This window comes from Neovison vison, chromosome 9, assembly GCF_020171115.1.
Source record: "Neovison vison isolate M4711 chromosome 9, ASM_NN_V1, whole genome shotgun sequence".
In the NCBI taxonomy this organism is placed as follows: domain Eukaryota; kingdom Metazoa; phylum Chordata; class Mammalia; order Carnivora; family Mustelidae; genus Neogale; species Neogale vison.
Genome location: NC_058099.1, coordinates 5,961,315 through 5,973,769, shown reverse-complemented (window position 1 = coordinate 5,973,769; position 12,455 = coordinate 5,961,315). Strand labels below are relative to the sequence as shown.

At 43.2% G+C, this 12,455-nt stretch overlaps 1 protein-coding gene across 8 annotated transcripts in view; it reads right to left on the bottom strand.

Moving 5' to 3' along the window:
- FNBP1 (formin binding protein 1) overlaps positions 1–12,455 on the bottom strand; it is a 142,994-nt gene that overhangs the window by 53,703 nt on the left and 76,836 nt on the right. For all 8 annotated transcript variants that reach the window (XM_044264693.1, XM_044264686.1, XM_044264687.1 and 5 more), the window contains exons 5-6: positions 7,030–7,092; positions 6,515–6,619 (exon numbers count right to left, since the gene is read on the bottom strand). In XM_044264693.1, the coding sequence (XP_044120628.1) occupies positions 6,515–6,619; positions 7,030–7,092 (168 nt within the window). The remainder of the gene's footprint in view (positions 1–6,514; positions 6,620–7,029; positions 7,093–12,455) is intronic.

Below are 12,455 nucleotides of genomic sequence, written 5' to 3'. Positions count from 1 at the left end.
ACTGAAATATAGGACCATGACATTGGTCTAACATGAAAGCCCTTTCTTTGCACATAGTATGTTAATGTTATGCGGGAAGCTATTTCCCCTAGTGTGAAAACGATGGATGATATAAAAAACTCCAGCATGGATCAGATTTTTCATTTTGACCCAAGTAGTCTCATCAGACGTAAATTCCCCCATGTCTGAAGGCCTTAATACTCTGAAAGACTCACGTCTTAAAGGACAAGGATTGTGCCTAGTTTTACTAGGGTTGTTGTTTTGTTGGTGGTCTGGTTACAAAGTTCTGTCACTGTTAAGTGATCTGTTTCTAAGCCTATTTAACCCCAGAAGTCCAGTTTGGTTTTTTCAGCCGTGTTTTTACAGAACATAAGGTTTGTAGCAATGCATTTATGGCATTATAGCAGAAATGTATGTATCACAGAAACACACAAGGAAATGAGTCACCATGAGCAAGTCAGTAGAAACAACAAATTGAAGAATCAATACACAAAGGCTGTAGATACTGAAATTCATTAAATGGAGAATATAAAATCGGTATATTAAGTATGTTTCAAGAAGTAAAATATGACATGAAAATATGACAGTCACAAGAAAATAACAAAAAGACCACACAGATTTTAAAGAGAGTCTAAAGGAACTTCTAGAAGTGAAAATGTAACAACTTCTATCTTCATCCATCTTCAGTGGATACATTAAACCACAGATTAGACACAGCTTAAGAGAGAATTAGTGACATGAAAATTCTAATGTGAAGGAATTCCATGTGGCACAGCAGAGAAAGACAAAAAGATGAGAAACAGAAATAGAGGTTAATAGGCAGAGAGGATACAGAGTAGAATCCTGCTTGTAGAATCTACAGAGTAAAATTTACCTTGCACCTAATAATCAGAGTTCCAGATGAACTAGCAGAATGGTAGCTAGACACGCATGGGAAAACTCCAACCAGGAGCCAATAAACTCACCAAGTCAAAAGAAGAGAAAAAAGAAATTCTCAGCAAGATACAGTGCAGTGAAATTTCAGTGAAGAACTAAGACCAAAAAAACAAAACAAACAAACAAACAAACAAAAAATCTCCATAGTTACCAAGAAGAAAGGGTGTTATCTTCAAGGGATTAACAGTTAGGCTGGCTTCTCCCCCTCTACAACTTAACACAAACGAGAGCCACAAGATGGTAGAATTAAGTTCCTCCTCTAGGTACAATACAATCGCCCTAGGAGTCTATACATGGAGAAATCATCTTTCAAGGATGAGAGTAGCAATCATCCCAAACAAACAAAAACCGAGATTTTACTGTAATAAATTTCTGCTAAAGGCACCTCCAAAGGATGTCCTTTGGGAAGAAGGAATAAGATCTCAGATACAAAAAGAATGGTGAACAAAGAAAGTAGAAAGCATACTTACAGGACTGTGTAAAAATTATGAAAGCTTAACCTGTATAATGGAACCCCAGAGACTCACAGACTGCAATGACCCAAGAATTGTTTGGGAAAACACTAGTAAAGATTCCAAATTACTTTGTAGTTTAGATTGAATACGTACGTTAAAATATCTAGGCTAACCAATAAAAGCACAGAAAGAGAATACATTATCTCCAATCTTTCATACAGGCAAAGAGGAAAGTGAAACAAGACCAAAACGTCAAAACTGAAGAAAGCAAGAAACGGAAAGTGTCAGAGCAAGAGGTGAGGGAATGCAGAGAGAGAGATACAAAGAGAAAACAAGACAAGATGGTATACATGAACCCAAACTTTCTCCAGGGAAAAGGAAAAGACCATTGGACTGGATGAAAAAGAAATCGAGTCATGTGCCATTTCTGAGTGACCCATCCAAATACAAGGACAAAGAAGCAGGTCGAGTAACAGAGTAATAGAGAGAAAGTTTGGGAAAGATCTGCCAGGCACATACTAGCCCAGAGAGCTGCTAAGTATCAGGCGAAACAGACTGCAAGGCATAAAACGTAAGAGCAGAAAGAAGTTCACTACACATGGATGAAAAGTCAAAACACACTGAAGATGCTACAATTCTAAAATTTACTTATTTATTTATGTATTAAAAGCTTTTTTTTTAATTTAATTTTTTAAGTAATCTCCACACCCAACGTGGGCTCAAACTCAGGCCCCCAAGATCAAGAGTCACCTGCTCTACCCACTGAGCCAGTGGGGAGCCCTAAAGTTAATTTTTTCATAAAGTAACCTTACAATGGAAGAAAAAAATGAGAGAAAATGACAGCTCTTCCACTGCCATCATCAGGATGGTTAACTCGGGGATCACCGACCATGGCAGTAAACGGCTTTGAGTCCCCCGTATGTACTGACCCTGTTAATCCTCCCGTCAATCCTGTTCTGTGTTCCCTTTTGACAAACAGGAAAAGTAAAGCACAGAGAAGTAACAGATCTCTCTCAAAAAATGATACAACACATGGCAGAAAACAACAGAACTTCACGATGGGAAGATTTGCGTGACATCATCGGCAAGTTGGATCTAATGAAAATACATAGAGATGGATAATACATGTTCTTTTCAACTACTTCCAGAACGCCTATAAAAGCGGACCATGTACTGGGCCATAAAACAAGTCTCAACAAACACCCAAGACTCCAACTCAGACTTCCTAGAATGGTGATGCAATGAAATTACAGAAATCCATACTGAAAAGATAAGTTTACATGTTCATATAATTGAAAATTTTTATTTGTTTTAAAGATTATATATAGGGGCACCTGGGTGGCTCAGTGGGTTAAGCCTCTGCCTTCGGCTCAGGTCATGATCTCAGGGTCCTGAGATCGAGCCCCGCATCCTGCTCTCTGATCAGCAGGGAGCCTGCTTCACCCTCTCTCTCTGCCTGACTTTCTGCCTGCTTGTGATCTCTCTCTCATCAAGTAAATAAATAAAATCTTAAAAAAAATAAAGATTATATATATTTATTTAAGAGAGAGTGAGAGAGACCTGAGCGGGGTGGGAGGGGGAGAAGGAGAAGGAGAAGCTGAGCAGGGAAGCCCACACCGGGCTCGTTCCTAGGATCCTGGGATCATGACCCGAGTCCAAGGCAGACACTTAACTGACTGAGCTACCCAGCCACCCACAACTGGAAATTTTTATACAGGCTTCCAAATAAATCACAGGAGAGATTCAATAGTAATGGAAACAAACAACAGTAGTACTCCATACCAAAATATGTGGGTTGTGGATAAAATTGTACGTAAGTGGGAAATGTGTTACTTTTTTTTTTTTTTTTAAAGTAGATTCAATGTAGGGCTTGAACTCACAACCCTGAGATCAAGACCTGAGCTGAGATCAAGAGTCGGACGTTTAACCCACGGAGCCACTGAGGCGCCCTGAGAAATGTGTCACTTAAATGCTCACATTAGAAAAGACGAAAAATGGAAATGAGGTAGGCAAGAAGAAAGAAATCTCTGAAAAGGCAAGAGAATTATTTCCAAAGAGGAAGGCAAAGAAGAAAAAGAAATGAAATGAAACAGAAAATAAAAAAAGACAAGGGAAGCTCCACAACAATAAATTTGGGGTTCTTGAAAATGTGAATAAAAATGATTTCAGAAACCTGATCCTCCAAGAGAAAATGGTATAAATAAGCAATACTGGGAGTCAATAAAAGGGGGAACACAACCACATAGGCAGCAAACAGTAAGGTGAGAGAATATTACAGGCAACTTTAAGGCAATAAATTTGAAAGCTTAGGATGAAGTGGGTTTATGTTTAGAAAAATAACAACCCACAGTATCGACCAAAGAGGAAGCAGACGATGAAGGAATTGACTGAGTAGTTAGAGACTTTCCCAGAGTGAAGTATTACAAAACAGTCAATAACCAATTAATTTCAATTCACATGTATTATTTCAGAGAAGAGAAAAAAGAGCAACACTCTGAAACTACTAAGTAAAGCCAACTAGGAGGGACAAGAAACATTACAGATCAATTTCAGTGGGCACAGATTCAAGCCGCTTCAGTAAAATAGTAACAAAACAGATTCAGATCAAGTATTTTAAAAACCCCATCACCCCCTAGCTGGATTTGTCACAGGAATGCTAATTTGGTTCAATATAAGAAAACCGACTCATGTAATCTATCACATTAACGGATTAAAGGAAGCAGAAAAAGTATTGGCTGGTATTGAATATCAAGTCAAGTTGGAAAAAACCTCCTGACAACAAAGGAAAAGAAGGGACTCACTGAACTTGATAAGGGTTTATTAAAATCGTGCACTAATTAATGGAGAAACATTTAAAGTACTCTCTTCATTATCGGAATCCAGATAAGAAGGGCCACAACGGCTGTTTCTGTCCCCATAATGATGGTCACTGCCAACAGAGCAAGATAAGAAAAAAAAAAGCCGTAAGGATTGAAAAAGAAATTTGCTGGGATACGACTTTCTCTAAAAAAGAACAAACAAACAAAAACCGAAAAAAAAGAAAGTGGAAATAAAAAAGAGAGTTTAGCAAGGCATCTGCCTCTAACCTGAATTCATAAAAGTCAAGTGTTCTTTTTTTTTTTTTTTTTTTTAATTTTATTTATTTGACAGAGATCACAAGTAGAGAGGCGGCGGGTGGAGGTAGCAGGCTCCCCGCTGAGCAGAGAGCGCCATGTGGGGCTCGATCCCAGGACCCTGATATCATGACAGGAGCCAAAGGCAGAGGCTTTAATCCACTGAGCCACCCAGGCGCCCCAAAGTCACATGTTCTATACTCCATGTGAATTAAGTAAAAACATAGTGGATGAAAAAAAAATCAAGTCCGAAGAAAATAAATGAAAGTATGATTTTGGTTATATAATGGTGGAAAAGAGACAAAATTATAAATATACTCCTTGAAAATACATATACCTGTGGTAAAGCTGGGACATAAAGCAAGGAGGCAATTAACACCAAATTAAGGAAAAAATACCCCTGTAGGGAGGGGACCAGGAGCAGGAAGTTAGGGACAGACTTCCAAGGCATGAGTAAGATTTTTCTTCTTAAGCTAGCTTGTAGATTACAAGTATTCTTTTGGTTCCTATTCTTTACACTGTACTTATATAATATACATTATTTTGAAAGGTAAACTACCTTTTATTAATAATAGTTGCATGTTTTATTCTTTTTTTCCCCTTCAGCTGTTTGCAGTTTCAGGTATTTCTGTAATCAGCATGGGCAGCCTGGGTGGCTCAGTAGGTTAAGTGTCTGCCTTTGGCTCAGGTCATGATCCCAGGGTCCTGGGTCTTAGCTCTGCATCAGGGTCTCTGCTCGGAGAGAAGCCTGTTCTTCCTCTCCCTCTGCCACTCCCCCTGCTTGTGCTCCCTTACTCTCTCGCTCTGTCAAATAAATAAAATCTTTAAAAAAAGAAAAGTCATAAAAGTAATCTTTTTAAAAAATCTTGAATAAAAATCACTCTGATTTTACATTTAGGTAGTAAAATATTTTATAAAGAATGCATACCTTTACTCCATTTAGCCCCAAATGATTTTTTTGATAAACTCTGGATCAATCTATTTTATCTGAGTCATGTTTTCAATCTTCGGGGAGCTGGCTCTTTCTTAGGAATTTACAACAAATGAATGGTGATTTATGGTCACTTTACCAGCACATTTATATATCTCTCAGGAAAGTATCCCCACTCCTGCTCAGAGACATTGGTGTGTACTTAAATATATTAGGTCATTATCGAGGAAACCATGCTAACATGTACCGAAGCTTTAAGCAAGGAATCTGGCAGACTTGGACAAATAACTAAATAATCCACACTATTTTCCAACTAAACTCATCTCCCACGAATCTGGCAAGAGTGAAAGAAATCTATGAAAACTCTGTGCCTCTTTCTACGTAAAACATGACGCTGCAGACGCCCGGACAGCCCCAGGCAGCCGTGGGATGAATACAGTACTTTAACAGTCTAATGCTGTTTACACTGTATTGATGACTTTTAGAAAAAGAAAACTCAGCTTCGAGGGAAAAACAGATAGGGAACCACAAGCAGGTACAGTATGAATTTCACCACATTCCGAACTGCGACGCAAGTCCACTTAGAGAAGAGCCCTTGAAGGGACGCCCAGGATGCAACCCGCTAAGAACCTGAATGAATCACCTAGAAAATCAGGCCAGCCTGTGCATCCCTTTATCTCCCCAACGGAAGCATTAGAAGCAGCAGAGCTCTTCCAGATGGCGCAGAACCGGTCTGCTCTGGCTTTTAAAGGGGTTGACTTTTTCTTTGAAAAGCCATTAAGAGAAAGCCACAGCCTCCGGAAACCACGCTCCCCACCCCCCATGAGCCGCTCCTCAATCTCCTGTCTTCATCCTGGGGACGACCCAAGTCTCCAACCTGCTCCAATCACAACACTGGAGACTCCCCAAAAGTCAGCTTCTGGTCCCCACAACCGGTGCCACAAAATGCTACCAGCTGATCCCAGGCTGAGTGGCCTGTCGTGGGGACATCAGAAAGGAGAGCTTGGGGACTGGCAGCCCGGGAGGAGCGGTGACAGACATCAGAGGAAGTGAAAGGCCAGAGCTCACTACCACCTTACCTTTTCCACATCTGCTTTGGTGACATTGATGTCAGCGTCCATCTTCTCGAAGTACTGCTGCGCCCTGTCTGCCTCTTTGCAGTCACGTTCAAAGCGTCTTTTACTCTGAAAGCAGAGGCAAGTGGTGACAGGAGAGCAGTTGGGAATGAAACCACAAGATTCCTATGAGAACGTATCATTTTGTCTCAATCACCCGAAGAGCTTTCTCCTCTAAGCTGGTTGGTTATCCGTCCTAAAGTCAAAGAACTATTCTAAAATCTGCATTTACTTCCGCCCCAGCTTTCTAACCTTTACGCTTTCCATAGGAGTTTTTAGAAACACTTTGCTTGAGCTCTTTGGGCTCCACACTTTAGTCTCAATCATGGTGTCTAGAGATAAAGGTGATTCAAAACGGAGATTTCTAAAGGCATCCATCCCTCTGGTGTTTTTGTTCTGCACTTACGGATCGATGCAAGCTCACATTCAAATCGAAAGTCTACAGGCATTTATTTCTCCAGTGTCTGCTGTGCACTTACTGATTCGAGTTGTTTCCAGCAGATCTCTATGTGCTGCTGTGCCTTCCGCCCGTCGTGAAAGTACTGGAAACAGAAAACACATGGGGATTAGCACCCTCTTTGTCATACTCATACGTGAGAAAAAGATCCTATTTCGTATTTCATTTTTTTAAAGTGGTCTCCATGCCCAACGTGGGGCTTGAACTCAGGCCCCTGAGATCAAGAGTCATGTGCTCTAACGGCCAAGCCAGCCAGGCACCCCCTCCTCCCCAATCATACTGAAATACTATCTAGCACGTGCACGCCAAAGAAAGGAAAGGGTTAAAAAATAAAGAGGAAGTGAAAACGCAAACGGTCACAGAGTTCCCTTTAAAACTTCAGATATGGTAATACTGAATCCTAAGACCTATATACAGCACTTGGAAAAAGACAGCAATGTTTGTTAAGACATATTCATTTTTAATTGCTTTGAGAAGGAACTCATGTACCTCACCATCCACCCATTTAAGTTGTACAATACATCGTTCTTTGCTGTAATCACAGAATTACACAACTATGATCACAATCAATTTGAAAACACTTTTTTATCCTCCAAAAAGAGAGCCCGTACCTCTGAGCCCTCATCTTCCCACCAGTCCTAGGCAAACACTACTCCACTTTCCGTCTTTATAAATTTGCCTGTTCTGGGTAATTTCCTGTGAATGGACTTATACAATATGAGTTCCTTCTGTGACTGATGTGATGTTTCCATTAGGACGTAATGTGCACTTAGCAGGATGTCTTCAAGGTTCATCCGTGTTGTCATGTGTATCTCCACTTTATCTCTCTTTACTGCCAAGTGACAAAGTGACATTCCATTGTCTGGACATCTATAAACATTTTGTTTATCCTTTCACAATCGATGAACACTGGGGTTTTCCACGTTTGGGGCTGTCGTGAATGATGCTTGTTGCAAACATTTGTGTAAAACTTTTGTGTAGCTGGATGTTTCCATGACTTAGGCCTTTTTAGATTTAAAAATAAATTCATTCCCCCCTGCTATATGCAAAGGCCCTGAGGCAGGTAAGTGCATTGTGTTGACTAGTAAGGATCCTAGGGGGCTAGATCAGGGTGAGCCTCGAGAATATCAGGAGAGGGGGTCAGAGAAGAAAGGACCAGACTGTGTAGCATTTTATAGACTTGTGGCCTGAATGAGCTGGGAGCCATGGTCATTCCAAGTACAGAAGTGCCCTGTTATGAAGGAAGGTTCTAGGTAGGAGCCTTTCTCCAACCCTGACCACAGGGTAGCCGTGCAGGTGGGGAGCAGGTCTGAGGGGAATCAGACACAGCTTTTGACATGTGAGCTTGACATTCTAGGAGACCCCCAAGTGGAGAGCCTCCCAGGTTGCTGGATGGCTGCAGGAGAACCCAGAGAGCGGCCAATGCTGTAACGATCAGCGTTACGGGCATCTAACGGGAGCTCAATGTCAAGCTACAGCCTGGACGAGATCACCAAAGGAGACAGGACCCCCAGGAACGACCAGCTAGAAAGACATGGAAGTATGAAGAAAACAGTGTCCTTTTTATCCGGGGCCCTAAAATCACCAGTGTTTCCTAAATCCTGTCCCAGCCTTCAATTGTGACGTCACCAACTTTGTCAATGTGGTGGGAATTTCCCAGATCCGTTCTCCGCCCTGTACTGTGTCCCTAGAGGCTGACCTGAATGGACCACATGCAGGCTCCCTTGCCCTCGGGCTCTGTCCGATTTGCCACAGAGGTTCCGGCATAGCAGAGGGCAGGAATTTCTATCTGCAGCTTCCTCTCGCTATGATGCTCCAGGTTGGCTAGGTCCTCGACCTAAGGCCACAGCTCGGGTCAGGCACTCCTAGGAAATGCCTACAATTCTCCCCTGACCCCGTCCGATCGAGGGGCCACAGCAGCTCCCCACCCTGACTAGCCCCGGGGTCCTGCACGAGCGCTACTACTTCTCCTGAACCCTCTCCCCAGCAGGGTAAATGCTCCTTTTATTAGACAACCTTCCTTCAGTGACTGGGTGTCAATGTGCATCTGTGTTCCAATGGACAAGGTATAAACCTCGGTGGGGGTGCGGGGGGGTCCATGGCCAGAAAGAAAGCAGAAAGCGTGACCGGCTGTTCCGCCTGTCCCCTCCGCGTAGCCTTGTACCTTTCCATCCTCCCCTAGTCAGAGCCTAGGGCCCGGCTGAGCCACAAAGGAGGGCCGGGGATGGGGCGGGGGGGACACAGGAAGGAGGAGACGCAATCAGATTTTGGTTTTTTAACAACAGCGTTCTTCTTGTCTCTCTCTCCTTTGAGGCCACGTTTCACTGTTGTTAAGTTCCTTTTTGTGGCAAGTTTTACCCATCCAGCAACTTCTTTTCTTTTTTTTGTCTCTATGAATCCAAGAGGAGGCCCCTGGGGGCTTCATTCCTCAAGTTTCATAACAGACGTAGGGATGAAACTGAACGGAGATTGAGTCTCAGGCTAGAAATAAACAAGCAAGGCGGGGATCGAGGCAGTGGAAGTAAGAAAGAGGGCTGAGGGCAGAGCTAGGAAAATCCTGAACCTTGGAGGGAAGTACAAAATGCAAGTGGGTTTTCTGGAAGCCAAACATACATCACTTTAACACGGAATGGAGGGCGGGAGGGAGGGGAGTCCTGGGGGCAGGGAGTCAGGGGAAGAGAGAGGCGGACAGGGAGGCAGAGGAACAGGCTTAGCGGTGCCCTCTCGGCTCCTGGAGCCCTGCCCGGTCAGAAGCTACGGATGATCCCCCATTTCACAAGCAGGATTACTGTGTTCTGCGATTTGCTGGAAAGATCTCCCTATCCCCTGGCCCAGTTTTACTTCGAGATTTAAAGACAGACATAAAGACATAAAAAAACCCTTAGCACCAAACTCAGACCTGTGCTCTAGGTTTATGGTCTTGAAATGGGTGTTTTCACAAAATGCGAGGCCAGTCCTGGGCTGAGAGGAAACGCACACAAGAATACGCAGAAAGTGACAGGCACTGCCAGGAAAGGCTGAGTCGGCTGTATCATCAAAGGAATCTTCTCTGGAGACAATAGGTACTCCCCCTCCCCCCATGCCATACACACACACACACACACACACACACACACACACAGGGTCATATTCTGGGAGCACCGAAGGCTGATTTTGATTGAAAACCCACACAGTAAACTCTCTCCCTGCTCCTTCATTTAATACTCAAAAATAAGTATCATCTTATTTTTCAAGCACGGTTGTGCACCTTGACCTGACAGAGGAGCTTTCTCCCACGAAGGACTCCTTGGCCGCAGTCCTGTCCGACTAAAACAACCATCTGAGAACTACACTTGAGATCCTAATGTCTCCCGTGACATAAGGAAAAATCAAGGTGTCGGTGATTTTCCTTCTAACGTATCTCTCCCGGTACGTGGTGGTGCCTGAGCCCTTAGGAAATCAGAGAGTGGTACCGAAGGCCTCCTGACCGTCCTGAGCGTACCACGACCTAGACAGTGGTCATCTGGGGCCACCTCCTTCTCTCTCTCTCCTCCTTCAGTCGGAAAAGCTAGCTAACAGTTACAAAGATAAACAAACAGACCGGCTTGCCAGATGTGCGTGTTGTTTATTAACAAACAATGGCAAAGTGTTGCTTCCCCGGACAGTGAGCAAGTGTGTCTCTTTAAAGTTGCCTCCGAGCTCTAAATAAAGAGGAACTGTTCTCTAGAAAAAGATAATAAGTCTTTTGGAGCCACAAAGTGAAGTCATCACGGCGCTTTTCTCCTATCAGCAGAGATGGGAAATGGCATCTCTGGGGACCCAGAGAAATGCGGCTGACTTTCTCCTGGAAGCAGGGTGCTTTCATTTCTCTTCGGCAGTAATAACAGGCTTTTGAAAATGCCTGATGGTATCTCAGCAGACAATGAAACTTACTTTCATTTCAACTTTTTGGTTGGACCTTAAAAATATACAGGTAGAGTCTATGTATACAATAAAAGCATCCTTCCAGATTTTTTAGGATTCTCCCAGTAAGCAGGGGCCGCTGAGATAAGAATCAGAGGAAACCTAAATTAAGCAAGCACAAACTTTAAGAAAAACTACAACGACAAAGCTTCCAACAAGGTTTTACTGCGCTGCAAGAGATCGCCCTTAGACTGTGAAAATGTTTATTATTCACACTCCACAATTAGGTACAACAGCTGCTCGTTCTTACACTATTTATATATAATAGACCACTGATTTTTAAAACTCCATAAAAAAGCAAAATATGGCAATGATGTGAGAACAGCCAAATCCAGATAAAAAGGAAAAAAAAAAAAGAAAGAGAGAGAATAAACACTCAATTGAGGACAGTCAACCATCTGGAATTTTAAATAAAACTCAGATTCCCCAGATGAAAACAAAGGAACCCAAGACTTGAAAAGGGCAAAGAAAAAAGGGGCTTGCAGAAAATATGTCTGTGACAAATATTGTAATTTCCTCAAAACCACAGCATGGTGGGTCTGAGCAGCTTCCAAGCCTGACTCGGGATTAATTAGCACAACCACGAATCCTTGCTGCAGAGATATGGCCGGGGACCGGGTAAGGAAACTCAACCACCGTCAGCCCCACTCACGGGAGCCACCGCAACCCCAAACCATAGACCTAGAAGCGTTGGTGATGGCAGCGCATTCTGATCTGTGTGGGATGGTCATAGGACTAAATAAATATGATTTATTCAGGAAGGTCCATTTTCCTCCATCTATTTATAAAGCAAATACTGTCCCAGTGAACTTGTTTCACGTTCCTAACATGCCTACCTCCCAGTGTCAGGCTCAGTTGCTTAACCCTACCCATCCCCTCGACCATCTGGGCACCGGGCAGGGGACCCCACACGCGATCCAGCAGCCGGTGCCAAGTGGCCTTTGTCCTCTCCGAGGATGCCATCTCCCACAGCTCCTGTCATTCTCATGCCGGCTTTTGCTACCCAGATCTCTCCACACATTGACAATTCATCTGGACTCCAGGAGGCTTGTATCTGTCTTTCAGAATAATCCCTTCTCTCACATTCCTTAAAATTCTGATTGTTTTTGAAGAATCTCAATGAACTCTTTTTTTTTTTTTAAAGTTAGCTCTGTGCCCAACGTGGAGCTTGAACTCACGACCCGGAGATCAATAGTCACATGCTCTATGGGCTGAGCCAGCCAGGCGCCTCCTGATTAACTCTTAGGATGAAAGAGTCTGAAAATGACCAACATGGAGCAGTGATGCCCCTCACTCGACCCCTGCTGAGGGTATCAATCCCGGACTTCCAATCCCAGACAATGAGAATCACCATCAGTAAGAGTTTCAGATAAGGCGCCAGTTGACAAGGGTGAGACGTTAGGGGCAGTAATCCTTCCCCAGTAGGCTGACAGCTCTTACAATCAACTTTATTCATTCCACACATATTAATTACACGCCCCCAGGTGCAGCCCCAGGTGCGGCCCA